Below are 17,056 nucleotides of genomic sequence, written 5' to 3' on the forward strand. Positions count from 1 at the left end.
TCTAAGTTTGCAGTATCTCACCAAAGCGAGTACCCCGAATATTCTACAACAGTACATCTTCTCAAGGTATAATACTATAATAACTTAGAGTAGTCTGTGTACAGCCTGGATTGAAAATAGAAATGAATATTGAAATAGAGGGAAATATTGAAGTAGAGGGAAAATGTGTCATTATTGTCTAAACCAGGGGTGAGCAAACTACGGCCCATGGGCCACATGCGGCCCACCAAGCGTTTGAATTAGGCGTATTTCAACTTTTAACATAGAAACTGGCAACATGATTCGGTGTACAGCCTGTATTGAAGTAGAAGGAAAATGTGTCAACCAAAAGTCATTATTGGCTAAACCAGGGGTGAGCAAACTACGGCCCATGTGCCACATATGGCCCACCTAGTGTTTGAATCCGGCCCGCTAGTTGCCCGCTAGTATTTCAACTTTTAACATACAAACTGGCAACATGACTCAGTGTACAGCCTGTATTGAAGTAGAAGGAAAATGTGTCAACAAACATGGGGTGGGCAAACTACGGTCCATGGGCCACATATGGCCCACCTAGTGTTTGACTCTGGCCCGCTAGTTGCTTTCTAAGTATTTCAACTTTTAACATAGAAACTGGCAACATGACTCGGTGTACAGCCTGTATTGAAGTAGAGGGAAAATGGCTCAACAAACAGTCAATGTCTAAACCAGGGTGGGCAAACTATGGCCCTGGGGCCACATGCGGCCCACAAAGTGTTTGAATCCATCCCGCCAGGTGCTTTCTAAGTATTTCAACTTTTAACATACAAAACAAACAGTCATTATTGGCTAAACCAGGGGTGGGCAAACTACGGCCCAGGGGCCACATGAGGCCCACCAAGTGTTTGAATCCGGCCCGCTAGTTGCTTTCTAAGTATTTCAACTTTTAACATACAAACTGGCAACATGACTCGGTGTACAGCCTGTATTGAAGTAGAGGTAAAATATGTCAATAAACAGTCTAATTGGCTAAATCAAGGGTGAGCAAACTACGGCTGGGGGGCCACATGCGGCCCACCTTGTGTTTGAATCCGGCCCGCCAGGTGCTTTCTAAGTATTTCGACTTTTAACATACAAACTGGCAACATGACTCGGTGTACAGCCTGTATTGAAGTAGACGGAAAATGTGTCAACAAACAGTCTAATTGGCTAAACCAGGGGTGGGCAAACTACGGCCTGAGGGCTACATGCAGCCCACCAAGCATTTAAATCTGGCCTGCCAATTGTATTTCAACTTTTAACATAGAAACTGGCAACATGACTCTGTGTACAGCCTGTATTGAAGTAGAGGGAAAATGTGTCAGTAAACAGTCTAATCGTCTAAACCAGGGGTGGGCAAACTACGGCCCGGGTGCCACAAGCGGCCCACCTAGTGTTTGACTCCGGCCCGCCAGGTGCTTTGTAAGTATTTCAACTTTTAACATACAAAACAAACAGTCATTATTGTCAAAACTAGGGGTGGGCAAACTACGGCCCGGGGGCCACATGAGGCCCACTGAGTGTTTGACTCCGCTAGTTGCTTTCTAAGTATTTTAACTTTTAACATACAAACTGGCAACCGTCGTGGCATGTGGCTGCATGAGTGCTGCCGGCACTGGAGGGGGAGCAGCGGTTCATTAAAGGGCAACATAAATTCCGACCTGTGTTGTGACATGATGAAGCAGAAACTGGGCCGCATGTCAGTTTGTCTAACATCCACCAACTCCACCAGTGGATAGTAAACATTAAATCTATCCCGCTATGTATAAGCTGTACACTGACTACTTTAAAGCACAGTATTGTCCCATGAGAATAGAAACATAAGGGATGTCGTCCCTTTTGTGAGATACTGTCTTTCCTGAATTTCCGTTTTTGATGAGGCCGCTCACTATTAAATATGACACCCCACCCCCCCATAAAAAAGAGACTTCTTCAGCTCTAACAGACAAACAGAAATCTCTGCTCACGTTGGTACGTTTTTCCCAAAGACTGTCGCATGATCTTACGCCACAGCCATTAATAGAACTGAGAGGGCCCGTTTCGTCTGGCGTCTGCAATAAAAAACTGCCATGGCTCAGTACTGCTGCAGGAGGAACGCCGGGTTAAACAGTTCAAAACCACAAAAAAAAAAAAAAACGGAAAAAAACGCTGACCCGAATATCCTCGGGGTCAAGACTGTGTTCGCTCCAGGCTGAGGTGATGCTGCTGTTGAGGTAGGACCCCGAACGCCCCATGTCCAGCTCGTCCTCATAGGCTTCGGAGGCTATATCATCCCGCATGTGTGTGCCGGCAAACAGGAACTAGTGAAAAAACATGGAAATTCATAAATATTAGTATAAGAAATATGAACAAATTTACATAATTGTAAGCCATTGCACCTTGGGAATGAGAAGAAGGCCCAGTGTGACCGTTACAGTCAAGTGGGTATGAGTGAAGAACAGCAGTAGCATCCAATCAGGGTGGAGCTCAGGAGCCAGAGTGAACCTTCAAAGACAGGAAGAGGATGTAAAAAAAAGAGGCGGGAAGGCTACAGGAAGTTTGAGTTGGTCACCTGTTCAGTCACGGTCTCAAGTTCTTGTTTTTTTTTTTTTAATGCACAAGATTAGACGCATGCAATCCAAAAAATGATATGTAAATATTACATATTAATATTAAATATTACATAAAAAGTGAGCTAATAAATTGACAATAAAAGCACAAATATTGTGGATTTCAGAAAACAACAGATGGAATGATTACAGCACTCTACAAGAAGCAATGAAGTCTGTAAAATTAAATTTAAAAATTATTATAATTAAAATTATATTATAATATAATTATATTATAAATTATATTATAATTAAAATAAAAAAAACATCAAAAAACTAACTAACTATAATGATGAAAATAGTAATATTAATGATGATTATAATAATGGTGATAATAATAACAATAATAATGGTAATAATGATAAAGATTATAACAATAATGATAATAATAACAATAATAATAATAATATTACAATGATAATAATAACAGGGGAAAACAAGACTGTGGCATGAACATGATTATATTTTGCAAAAAGGGGTAGGCATTTATAAGCTTTTGCTTCAGCCTACTCCTTTTTAGATAGTTGAATACAAATGTAAATAATAGAAAGTTATATTTTGATTGATGCAAGAAATACACTGTAATGTTTCATATATCCCCCCCCCCAAAAAAAAGAGTAAGAAACAGGAAAATTAAGTGAAGAATATATACATATGAATATAATATGCTTGATTATAGGTTGCGGAGTGCATCATTATACGCTATTTTTTAGCTACATGGAAGTGTCAGATTATTAGGAACAGATGTCGGTATGCTAAAAAAAATCTAAAAAAAACCCCAAACAAAACATCATATATATATATATTTATTCTTGTTATCTTGTTATATTTTAAATTTTTTTTACAGTTTTTTTTTCTACAATGTGATGCAGGCCAAGAAAAAAAAATGAGCCAGAGGCTGCAAATAGCCACTGAATAGCACTTTGGACACCACTGCTTTTATAGCTCCGGTGGACGTCATGCTACACGCCGAGACTCAAAGCGGTAAAATGCCGACCTGGAGTGCAGCGTAAGTGAAGCGTATTTGTCTGCAGAGTACAGATATACCCCTGATATTGAGGGTATTTGACATTTTTTTTGCAGTACATGCATAACAACAGCAGGCACCTCATGTAATAAAAAGTATTTTTGGAGCAGGTACTTAAAAACAGCATGACACGACTGTCATATTTGATTTTTTTGCAGTAACTGGCTTGTACTCTGATTTAATACTGTATTTTCCGGAGTATAAGTTGCACTTTTTTTCATAGGTTGGCTGTTCCTGTGACTTCTACTCCAAATTACTTGATAAAAAATATTTATGTTTACATAAGCACTGGACACCTTTTCTGTTCATGTTTATTTTTTGTGTAGCTGTTAGCATTGTGTTAGCATATCTTACACCTATTCAGCCCGTTCTCTATTCTTTTATTGTTAAAACTTGCCTTCCAAGAGGACGTAATGTCTGTTTTGGTCAGGTTTGTAAAATAAATTACCCGCAAAAAATGCGACTTATACTCCAGTGCGACTTATGTATGTTTTTTCCTACTTAATTATGCATTTTTGGCATTGTGCGACTTATACTCCGGAGCGACTTATATGACTTTATTTATGTCAGCTATCAGGTAACCTATCAGTAAGATTATATTTACACAATATGAGCTACAACTAATTATAAAATAAAATAAAATAAATAAGTAAAATAAATTACCCGCAAAAAATACGACTTATACTCCAGTGCGACTTATGTATGTTTTTTCCTACGTAATTATGCATTTTTTGCCTTGTGCGACCTATACTCCGTAGCAACTTATGTATGTTTTTTCCTACCTAATTATGCATTTTTTGCCTTGTGCGACTTATACTCCAGTGCGACTTATGTATGTTTTTTCCTATGCAATTATGCATTTTTTTACCTTGTGCGACCTATACTCCGGAGCAACTTATGTATGTTTTTTCCTACCTAATTATGCATTTTTGGCCTTGTGCGACTTATACTCCAGTGCGACTTATGTATGTTTTTTCCTACGTAATTATGCATTTTTTGCCTTGTGCGACCTATACTCCGTAGCAACTTATGTATGTTTTTTCCTACGTAATTATGCATTTTTTGCCTTGTGCGACCTATACTCCGTAGCAACTTATGTATGTTTTTTCCTACCTAATTATGCATTTTTGGCCTTGTGCGACTTATACTCCAGTGCGACTTATGTATGTTTTTTCCTACGCAATTATGCATTTTTTTACCTTGTGCGACCTATACTCCGGAGCAACTTATGTTTGTTTTTTCCTACCTAATTATGCATTTTTGGCATTGTGCGACTTATACTCCGGAGCAACTTATGTATGTTTTTTTCCTACCTAATTATGCATTTTTGGCCTAGTGCGACCTATACTCCGGAGCAACTTATGTAGGTTTTTTCCTACCTAATTATGCATTTTTGGCATTGTGCGACTTATACTCCAGAAAATACGGTATATGACTTTATATATGTCAGCTGTCAGGTAACCTATCAGTAAGATGATATTTACACACTTTGAGCTATAGCTAATTATCTGTGTGACATAACATGTTTTATTTTTATTTTCACAAGGATGTCATATTTCCTTGTTTTCTAGCCGCCGTGTGACCTTGATGTGGACACCCGCTATGGTCCATTCAGACATCAGAGCCTTCGGCAGTCAGCAGGAAATGAGATAATTAGCGTCCGAGACAATAGCGGCGAGTGTTTGTGTTTTAAAATGTGCTGAGGAGAGACCTCACCTGTGTTTGCTAGATGCTAATTCAACCACAGCACAAATGTCATATAACAGACAGCAGGGTTGATGGCTAAGGGTGCGGTTTGGAGGTGTGAAGGAAGTGGTACGGTGTTTTTCTTAAAAATAAATAACCATCGACCCGGTTTCATTTCATATCCCAGAGTCACTACTTGAACACCTGAACTTGACGACGGCAAACAAGCATGTCTTACACTGAAGCGTCCACGTCGGGATCCCACAGGGACAGCGCAAAACGAGGCCGGACGCATTCTAACAAGGGAAGCGAGTCCCCGATGGCAGCCAGTCAAAATCAACACAGCTAGCAAATGTTCCAATTTAAAACGAGTCTCTTTTAAGAAGGTGCGTTCAATGAACCCGGGGAATGCAGTAATAAATCATTACGTTACCTGATGACATAGAAGATTGCAGACAGCACAAGCTCGTTGTGGACAGCGATGGCCATGTAGCGAGGCTCGTGGAAAGCCGAGGGGACCGTTCTCACGGCGTAGCATAGGTACACCGCCCACAACAGGAAGAGGAACTCAGCTGTGGGATGACAGCAACAAAACGTTTAGTCCGTAAAGAGATATTTTAATGATGTAACATGTCCCTAGAGTCGGTTTATGAGCATCAAACCTGAGAAAAATCTATCATGATGCTCCACTTTTGAGAGAAGAGACGTTCAAATGCTCCATTTTACAGTTTGGGACATCATTAAGTAAAAACAGGCTTTGGAAAAAAAAATAAAATAAATAAAAATAAAAATAAAAATATAAAAAAATAAAAACAAAAAATAAAAATAATAAAATAATAAATAAAAATCAAAAAATAAAATAAAAAAGAATAAAATAAAATAAAAATCAAAACATAAAATAAAAAATAATAAAATAATAAAAAACAAACAAAAAAACAAAATAAAATGTTTTTCGTCAGAAAAATACTAACATTGCATAAAGTTGCTGTTCAAATTGTATATGATACATAAATATATGGTGTCTGTTATGTCAGACAAAAAGTCAAAAGTGAATAAAGTTCACTTCTTGCATTAAAGCTACAGACACACACTACGGGTGTGCTCACAATAGGGCTTACTAAAAGCACTTTTAAACTACATTCCCAGCATCAAGGCTAAATTTTGAACACCATACATATTTAAAATTGTCGGAAAAAATACAGTCGTCCCTCACCACTACTTCCGCTACTTCACTTTATCATGGTTTTGAAAAATATATCAATAAATCATGCTGTTTCGTGGTTTGAATACGACCTATTATTGGTCAAAACATCTATATGTTATTTATTTTTAACCTAAATTAATCATTTTCAAGCATAAAAATGAGTCAATGTTATTGTAATGTTCGGTGAGACACACAAGCACCAGACTTCATCACTAAAACAAAAGACTTTCATTTTAGGTGTGAATTATCTCACAACAGGCACAATAGGCCCTCCTTATTAAACTCAGCTCTGAACCTACGACGTCATTTTCTGCCCGCCACTCACTCTGCTCCAGTAGGGAACACATTTAAAGCAACACAAATGAGCACAAGCCTTATGTATGTCTTAAATGACTCTATTACTCTGTATTTTATGAGTGGAAAAATGACTATAGGGGTGCTACTTCATGTCTTGAGGGCTCTAATAATTCATTAATTCATTCATTTTCTACCGCTTTTTCCTCACGAGGGTCATGGGGGCAGCCTATCCCAGCTGTCTTGGGGCAAGAGGCGGGGTACACCCCGGACTGGTGGCCAGCCAATCACAGGGCACATACAGACAAACAACCATTCACACTCACATTCATACCTATGGACAATTTGGAGTCGCCAATTAACCTGTTTCCTGTTTCCTGTTTCCAGGTTCCATCCATGAGTAAACATTCCTTAACATTCATTAAACTTTCAGACCGTTTTAGAGAGGGGCTAACGTCATTGCAGCACCCCAATGAATGTGTTGCTCAGATGCCATACAGTATGGGAAAACTTTTAAGGAGTTGTTTAAAAAAATATATATATATTCATATTGGTACATGTTTGTATATTTGAGTGTGAAGTTGCTGTATGATGACTTTAGTGACTGTTATATTGTTATATACAATATTTTTATACACTATACTGTTATATACAATCACAGGGCACATATAGACAAACAACCATTCACACTCACATTCATACCTATGGACAATTTGGAGTCGCTAATTAACCTAGCATGTTTTTGGAATGTGGGAGGAAAAACGGAGTACCCGGAGAAAACTCATGCATGCACGGGGGAGAACATGCAAACTCCACACAGAGATGGCTGAGGGTGGAATTGAACCCTGGTCTCCTAGCTGTGAGGTCTGCGCGCTAACCACTCGACCACCGTGCGGAGAGCTCTAATAATGTAAAAAAAATTTTTTTAGAAGCTTGTAAAGAGGTTTATAAGTAAGGAATCAGCTCTAGAACCAATTAACCGTGACAAACAAGGATTAGCGAAGTATTAGAAACAACTCAGTGTCCCATTACCGTTCTCTTTTCAGGATTTACAGACAATATCAAAAAACGGAGCCACGTGAGGCCGTTTGATGACACGGCTGCTGAAACATATGAAAGGGTTTAAGCGTGTTTGTTCAGACAACCTTCAAAAAAGGGCCTAATAAATAAGTTAGCGCTTCAAATGCGTACTTGAAATAAATCTTCACGTCTCCAAAGCTTGTCATGGAGACTTATGAGCGTGCAGGCGGCAGGTGATTAAACAGAGTGAAATGATTTCAGATGAAAACGTTGACGTTGCGCTTTAGCAGAGGCCAAATTATAAATCCTTTCAAATAAATAAACAGGTGTTGTATGAAATGGAAAGATTTATGGGGACCTCGTGTGTGTGTGTAATTTATAAGTATCCTAGGTGACCCCCCCTGTGTGTCCTTATTAAAGTGCACACTCACACATTGAAGCGCTGCTGGAGTCCATCTGTTTTTCCCGCCGCAAGACAAAAGCTTTTCTTTCATGCTGCTTGAGTCAGCAAATGTAAAACAGCATGCAAATCAACCAAAAGTCAAGCACCAGAGGGCAGGATTAATACCTTCTACTGGGAAACTCTACTTTTTTGCACATGGAATTGAATATGTTTCACTACCACCAGAGGGCACCATTCATTCAGACCCAACTAGTCTGCAGCTTAAACAGCTGTGAGTATATATTTACAGGAAAGGAAGGTTGGTGTAAAGCCAATGGAGTGCAGGGTCTCACCGACAGCCATCATGTAGTCCCAGCGATCCAGCAGGCACATGCTGAACTGCAGCCCGTCGGGCGTGTAGCCCACGTCGATGAGCGCAGACTTCCTGTCCGCGATTTGGCAGACGGCCGATGTCCAGGCCACCAGGAACCAGCAGACGATGAGCAGGATGATGGCCAGCAGGCGGAGAACTCGCCAGCTGGTCATGTAGGGGATCCTCTGTGCCGTACGGGACAGGAACACCTTCAGAACCCTGTGGAGAAGAGACAGGATGCTCACTTTGGGAATATTTGGTTTGTATTTATGATACAGCGGATTCCCGCACAATTGCGATTCAGCATTCAATGCCCTGCAACATAGTGCATTTGTGGATCAAATATATATATGTATATATTAAAATATGTACAGTAATCCCTTATCAGTAATCCGCTGATAGGTGAATTTCCAAAAAGTGGGATTCCTTACTTCTAAATGGAATATTTTCATAGTTAGAGCATAGCAAATCTGTTCACAACCTTCTACATAAGGTTTTTAACATTATTAGAGCCCTGTAGACATAAACTAACACCCCTATAGTCAGCTTCACACTCCTGGGGTGGACAGGAAGTGACATAGGAGATCCCTGTAGATATTAACTAACACCCCTATAGTCAGCTTCACACTTGTGGGGTGGACAGGAAGTGACATAGGAGATACCTGTAGACATAAACTAACACCCCTATAGTCAGCTTCACACTTGTGGGGTGGACAGGAAGTGACATGGGAGAGTCCTGTAGAGCCCTGTAGACATAAACTAACACCCCTATAGTCCGCTTCACACTTGTGGGGTGGACAGGAAGTGACATAGAAGTCCTGTTGAGCCCTGTAGACATAAAGCAGAGCTTTGTTGACATAAACTAACACCCCTATAGTCAGCTTCACACTCCTGGGGTGGACAGGAAGTGACATAGGAGAGTCCTGTAGAGCCCTGTAGACATAAACTAACACCCCTATAGTCAGCTTCACACTCCTGGGGTGGACAGGAAGTGACATAGGAGAGTCCAGTAGAGCCCTGTAGACATAAAGTAGAGCCTTGTTGACATAAACTAACACCCCTACAGTCAGCTTCACACTCGTGGGGTGGACAGGAAGTGACATGGGAGATCCCTGTAGAGCCTTGTGGACATAAACTAGCACCCCTATAGTCAGCTTCACACTCGTGGGGTGGACAGGAAGTGACATAGGAGAGTCCAGTAGAGCCCTGTAGACATAAAGTAGAGCCTTGTTGACATAAACTAACACCCCTATAGTCAGGTTCACACTCCTGGGGTGGACAGGAAGTGACATAGGAGATCCCTGTAGACATAAACTAACACCCCTATAGTCAGCTTCACACTCCTGGGGTGGACAGGAAGTGACATAGGAGAGTCCTGTAGAGCCCTGTAGACATAAACTAACACCCCTATAGTCAGCTTCACACTCCTGGGGTGGACAGGAAGTGACATAGGAGAGTCCTGTAGAGCCCTGTAGACATAAACTAACACCCCTATAGTCAGCTTCACACTCCTGGGGTGGATAGGAAGTGACATAGGAGAGTCCTGTAGAGCCCTGTAGACATAAACTAACACCCCTATAGTCAGCTTCACACTTGTGGGGTGGACAGGAAGTGACATAGGAGAGTCCTGTAGAGCCCTGTAGACATAAACTAACACCCCTATAGTCAGCTTCACACTCCTGGAGTGGACAGGAAGTGACATAGGAGAGTCCTGTAGAGCCCTGTAGACATAAACTAACACCCCTATAGTCAGCTTCACACTCCTGGGGTGGATAGGAAGTGACATAGGAGAGTCCTGTAGAGCCCTGTAGACATAAACTAACACCCCTATAGTCAGCTTCACACTTGTGGGGTGGACAGGAAGTGACATAGTAGATCCCTGTAGAGCCTTGTGGACATAAACTAGCACCCCCATAGTCAGCTTCACACTTGTGGGGTGGACAGGAAGTGACATAGGAGAGTCCTGTAGAGCCCTGTAGACATAAACTAACACCCCTATAGTCAGCTTCACACTCCTGGGGTGGATAGGAAGTGACATAGGAGAGTCCTGTAGAGCCCTGTAGACATAAACTAACACCCCTATAGTCAGCTTCACACTTGTGGGGTGGACAGGAAGTGACATAGTAGATCCCTGTAGAGCCCTGTAGACATAAACTAACACCCCTATAGTCAGCTTCACACTTGTGGGGTGGACAGGAAGTGACATGGGAGATCCCTGTAGAGCCTTGTGGACATAAACTAGCACCCCCATAGTCAGCTTCACACTTGTGGGGTGGACAGGAAGTGACATGGGAGATCCCTGTAGAGCCTTGTGCACATAAACTAGCACCCCTATAGTCAGTTTCACACTCCTGGGGTGGACAGGAAGTGACATAGGAGAGTCCTGTAGAGCCCTGTAGACATAAACTAGCACCCCCATAGTCAGCTTCACACTTGTGGGGTGGACAGGAAGTGACATGGGAGATCCCTGTAGAGCCTTGTGCACATAAACTAGCACCCCTATAGTCAGCTTCACACTTGTGGGGTGGGCAGGAAGTGACATGGGAGATCCCTGTAGAGCCTTGTGGACATAAACTAGCACCCCCATAGTCAGCTTCACACTTGTGGGGTGGACAGGAAGTGACATGGGAGATCCCTGTAGAGCCTTGTGCACATAAACTAGCACCCCTATAGTCAGCCTCACACTCCTGGGGTGGACAGGAAGTGACATAGGAGAGTCCTGTAGAGCCCTGTAGACATAAACTAGCACCCCCATAGTCAGCTTCACACTTGTGGGGTGGACAGGAAGTGACATGGGAGATCCCTGTAGAGCCTTGTGCACATAAACTAGCACCCCTATAGTCAGCTTCACACTCCTGGGGTGGACAGGAAGTGACATGGGAGAGTCCTGTAGAGCCCTGTAGACATAAACTAACACCCCTATAGTCAGCTTCACACTTGTGGGGTGGACAGGAAGTGACATGGGAGATCCCTGTAGAGCCTTGTGGACATAAACTAGCACCCCTATAGTCAGCGTTGGGTTACGGCTGCAACAGTAACTCGTAGAAGGGATTATTGTTTCTTCTGGGGAGTCAAACCTGCAATGAAAGTGTTTTTGTTACTGCGATCAAGTCTGGTGCTTGTGTGTCTCAGGGAACATAGTATCTAGTCTGTTGCCTGTTGGTTTGCTGTTTTGCGTTGATATTCCTACATTGATTTGTTTTTCTTATGTATCATCATTCTAAGTGCGCACATAAACACGGGGAAATTAATTGACACACACACACAAGCAAGCAGCTATTAATAGTGGCTGCCCTTCACGCACATTGATGAAGCACCCGCTGCATTGCCCACTAATGAGCCTCCTCTTCCTCCTCCTTCTCCTCGTCGTCGTCTCTTCCCCATGAAAAATTGATCCATGTAATATATTATCCTCTAAAGACCGGACACACGCCCCCCCTTCTTCCTCACTTTTTGACAGAGTGGATGCGCAAAAAAAGTCACACAGATGGACAACCAAACTTGTTGTTCATGTGGTTAATGTGTTACCTGTACAGCTTGAGGGTGAGCGTTCCGTAGACGGTGGCGAAGCCCAGCAGTCGAACCCAACGCAGCAGGATGCAACGGAACACACTCGGCTGAAAATAGAGGATTCCAACCTGGAGTGTGAAGGAGGAAAGTGTTAAAAAAACCCCACAAAAACGCGTGAATAATAATAATAATACAGTAGAACTCTCTTGAATTATGGACATAATCAAAACTAATGTTTGCTTGCATGAGGTGAATTGGCAATAATAAAAGATTTTTCAACCTCTGTTTATGCATATTTGTATATGGATTCTTGATGTAATACTCTGGGGATAATACTACAACACGTTAGCATAAATCATGGAAATGAGATCTTCGGTTCTTAAAATTTGTATGTCGACTGACATTCTCTGGCAGTAATATTAATATTAATATAATAAATAATATAAAATAATATAAATATAATATAAAAATAATATATATATTATATACATATATTTATATAAAAAATATAGAAATATAATATATATAATATTTATATAAATCAAAATATAATATGAAATAATAATAATAATAATATAGTAAACACAGTGGACCAATTGATCCAGGTTGCTGACTTCAGTGAGAGCGAGAGAGAGAGAGAGAGGGAGAGAGAGGAAGAGAGAGAGGGAGAGACAGAGGGAGCGATGAGAGCGAGAGAGAGGGAGAGAGAGATAGATTTTATATATTATATATATTTTGTAGATATATAGATTTTATTTGTACAATGCGCCACTGGCCAATAGGAAACAAGTTAGCACGTATAGTCTGAATAGCACAACAACAATAATTAAATCATAATAAACAAAAACAATACTGACAATAGCTGCACGGCGAACAAGTGGTTAGCACGCAGGCCTCACAGCTAGGAGACCCGAGTTCAATCGCACCCTGCATGTTCTCCCCGTGCATGCGTGGGGGGTACAGCCGGGTACTCCGGTTTCCACCCACATTCCAAAAACATGCTAGGTTAATTAGCGACTCCAAATTGTCCATAGGGATGAATGTGAGTGTGAATGGTTGTTTGTCTATATGTGCCCTGTGATTTTATATAACAGTATAGTGTATAAAAATATTGTATATAACAATATAACAGTCACTAAAATCATCATACAGCAACTTCACACTCAAATATACAAACATGTACCAATATAAGTATTAAAAAAACCCAACTCCTTAAAAGTTTTCCCATACTGTATTGCATCTGAGCAACGCATTCATTGTGGTGCTGCAATGACGTCAGCCCCTCTCTGGGCTCCTCAAATAAAGACACAAATCATCAAAAGTATAAGATGCAGATGTATTTACTACACTAAAACGGTCTGAAAGTTTAATGAATGTTAAGGAATGTTTCCTCCCACATTCCAAAAACATGCTAGGTTAATTAGCGACTCCAAATTGTCTATAGGTATGAATGTGAGTGTGAATGGTTGTTTGTCTATATGTGCCCTGTGATTGGCTGGCCACCAGTACGGGGTGTACCCTGCCTCTTGCCTGAAGACAGCTGGGATAGGCTCCTGCATTCCCCTGTGACCCTCGTGAGGATAAACAAGGTGAGCATTAACCCCACATGCTTCTTCAAATATATCAGTAGTTTGCCTACAGCCGCAGCTGTTAATGAGAGGTTAATTGAACTCTTAATTGGAGCTTCATTAGGTAAAATTATGATTTGAACTATTCATTCACAGGGCCGCGGGGGGTGCTGGAGCCTATCCCAGCTGTCTTCAAGCGAGAGGCGGGGTACACCCTGGACTGGTGGCCAGCCAATCACAGGGCACATATAGACAAACAACCATTCACACTCACATTCATACCTATGGACAATTTGGAGTCGCTAATTAACCTAGCATGTTTTTGGATGAATAAATGAATACAAAAAATGAACAATTAATAAATTCCTTAAATAAAAAGAAGCATTTTGGTCACGAAATATCACCGTCCCAAATAATGTGAAAAAAAGACCAAACTTCCACTAATCTATAGCAGCCACCCTAGCACCCACTAAAGGGTCCCAGTACAAGGAGGAGGAGCCCCCACACTGTAACATTACATTATCTTTCCACTGCAGATGTGCTAAGATTTCCCCTCATGGGATTGTTAATCGGATTAGCCCAGGCATTAATAGATTCCCGCAGGCGTCGGCAAAAGCGCCATTTTTTTTTAAAGCAGGAGTCAGTTCAGGGACACGGCAAGATGAACACAATGTACAAAAAAACAGGACGCCAACCGGATCCATATGTGGACGCCACCGATGAGACAATCAAAGCGGCAACATTCCGGCTCGGCCTAAATACTTGGGAATCCCCATTGCATGGTAGCTCTTGAATACCCAACAGGAGCAGCCAGCAGGACCCAGCAGGTGCTAGGCAGCTTGCTGACGCACTCTCGGCTCCGCCGGGACCAGAAGATGAGTAAAAACTGCAACAGGGGAAAAGACGACTCGTGACTTGAAGCCTTTTTGCAGGAAGTGCAAAACAGCAGGAGGGCCGCAACACATCCCAGAGGAACGCCTCCTAACACTCTCAACGACTTCTCTCATTTTTTTTTTTTGATTGCGTGATCTCACCTATTGTGTTTATTTTCGATTCGATAAGTCCATGTTTTGCAGGATAAAACGCGCAATATCCCAATTAGGAATATGAATTATTCATTTAACACGTTTGACCCCATAAATATGCATAAGCAAGGGACACGTTGTTAAGTTCGTGTGGACATATTAGCCAAACATGGATGATAGTAGGGATCCCGCCATTAACATGTCAAGCAATAAATTGAATTAAATAAAGATTCATACAAATAAATAAAATATACATCATGAAATATAATCAGAAAACAATAGTTAACCAATAACATACAATAAAATAAAATATAGAAAATAATAAAAAAGCTAAATGTTAAATAAATTAATGTAAAAAAGAAAAAATATATTTTACGCATGATAAATATTCTGTATTTTTTTTAGAGATATTTAAAATCTATAATTATTTTTTTAATCCATATTTTGACTAAAGTAACTTCTTCATTGTGCAAAAAATGCTTAAAAAAAGCTATAAAATATGAATTATATATGTACATATACTGTGTATTTCTTATATCGTGGTATGATATAACTTACACTAAAGTCAAAAACAAAATAAATAAAATATACTCAGCAAACTGCGAAATAAATTAATGAAAAAAAGTCCCACATGATAAATATTTTGTATTTTTATTGTGTATTAAAGATATTTAAAAAAAATCTATATTCTATAATTATTTTTTTATTATTATCCATAATTTTTTTTTAATCCCAATTTTGACTAAAGTAACTTCATAGTGCAAAAATGCTAAAAAAAAAACTATAAAATATACTAATTATATATGTACATATACTGTGTATTTCTCAAATACAAATTAAATAAAATATACTCAGCAAACTGCAAAATAAATTAATGTAAAAAAAGTCCCACATGATAAATATTTTCTATTTTTATTGTGTATGAGAGATATTTAAAATGTATAATTATTTTTTTAATCCAGATTTTGACTAAAGTAACTTCTTCATAGCGCAAAAGTGCTAAAAAAAACTATAAAATATTAATTATATATGTACATATACTGTGTATTTCTCAAATACAAATTAAATAAAATATACTCAGCAAACTGCGAAATAAATTAATGTAAAAAAAGTCACACATGATAAATATGTTCTATTTTTATTGTGTATGAGAGATATTTAAAATCTATAATTCTTTTTTAAATCCAAATTTTGACTAAAGTAACTTCTTCATAGTGCAAAAAAAGCTATAAAATATTAATTATATATGTACATATACTGTGTATTTCTCAAATACAAATTAAATAAAATATACTCAGCAAACTGCAAAATAAATTAATGTAAAAAAAATCACTCATGATAAATATTTTGTATTAATTATATATATTTTAAATCTATTTTTAAACCTATAATTATTTTTTAATCCACATTTTCGCTAAAGTAACATCCTTATGACTTTTTGTTTTTTAATACCAAGAGTAAAAAATATTAAAAATATGTAAAATATGCAGTAATACTGTATATTTGGAATACAATGGGGCTGAAATTCTATCTGCAGTGCTGAGAAGGAACACAAAGCCAGCACGGTTTTTCCCTCCGGACTCTTGGCTCTCATATGATGATGTGATAGTATGACATAACCACTCATCCCCCTTGCCTCCAGTGTCCTCAGTGAAGGTCAGAGGTCACTGTACTTTGCCTCCTAACATCCACACGCACAAGAAAGCAGTAACTCGCGATGAGGGACAAGTTCAAACCCCGATATAAAACATGAAAAAGTTCCAAACTAACAAACAAGAGTCACACCGCGCTTATTTTTCAATCAACACTCCCAGCCATCGTTCGTTGCTAATCACGCCCCATTTTTTGGCAGCCTCCCAGCTGCCTGCATGCTGAGAGCCGGCCACCGGGGACGCTCCCCGCTGACGCCGCCGTGACGCACGCCGGCCAGCTGCGACGAAGGCAGCCAGCAAAGTTGATGCAGGAATATTTTTAACACTCACTCTCTGACATTTTTTTTGTGCAAAATCACTCCTTTAACTTTTGGAACCCACAACAGCACTTAATCCTCAAGTCATGACAAGGTTTACTCCTATAGGTGGCGGTAATGAACACTTAGAACCAAATCAAGAACTGATGAGTTCAATGTACACAATACTGCAACAGCTCAGTAGTCACATTTAAAAGCGCATGCAGAGGTAGATAAAGCTGTGATGTTAATTAATTCAAAGCAACTGTATATTGGGAGGTTGCCTACAGCCACACATACTGTAAATTACATTTATTAGCCAATTAAAGACCTTGGAGGTTATTTGCCTTTTTGAGACCACGCACCCGGTGACTATAGGAGACATTGTGGTCAATTGGATAAAACGTTCTAATTGTCGCATTAGCAATATGATG

The 17,056-nt window shown here is 39.9% G+C and overlaps 1 protein-coding gene across 2 annotated transcripts in view; it reads right to left on the reverse strand.

The window, feature by feature from the left end:
* Window positions 1-17,056, reverse strand: part of gpr158a (G protein-coupled receptor 158a) — a 64,119-nt gene that overhangs the window by 7,025 nt on the left and 40,038 nt on the right. Inside the window, exons 6-11 of one of the 2 annotated variants that reach the window (XM_078792311.1) lie at window positions 12,100-12,209; window positions 8,552-8,790; window positions 5,732-5,870; window positions 2,376-2,481; window positions 2,151-2,297; window positions 1,965-2,048 (exon numbers count right to left, since the gene is read on the reverse strand). In XM_078792311.1, the coding sequence (XP_078648437.1) occupies window positions 1,965-2,048; window positions 2,151-2,297; window positions 2,376-2,481; window positions 5,732-5,870; window positions 8,552-8,790; window positions 12,100-12,209 (825 nt within the window). The remainder of the gene's footprint in view (window positions 1-1,964; window positions 2,049-2,150; window positions 2,298-2,375; window positions 2,482-5,731; window positions 5,871-8,551; window positions 8,791-12,099; window positions 12,210-17,056) is intronic. The other variant, XM_078792312.1, reaches the window with a different exon arrangement.

Source organism: Doryrhamphus excisus, linkage group LG7 (assembly GCF_037039965.1).
Source record: "Doryrhamphus excisus strain RoL-2023G ecotype Guam linkage group LG7, RoL_Dexc_Guam_v1.1, whole genome shotgun sequence".
Taxonomy (NCBI): Eukaryota; Metazoa; Chordata; class Actinopteri; order Syngnathiformes; family Syngnathidae; genus Doryrhamphus; species Doryrhamphus excisus.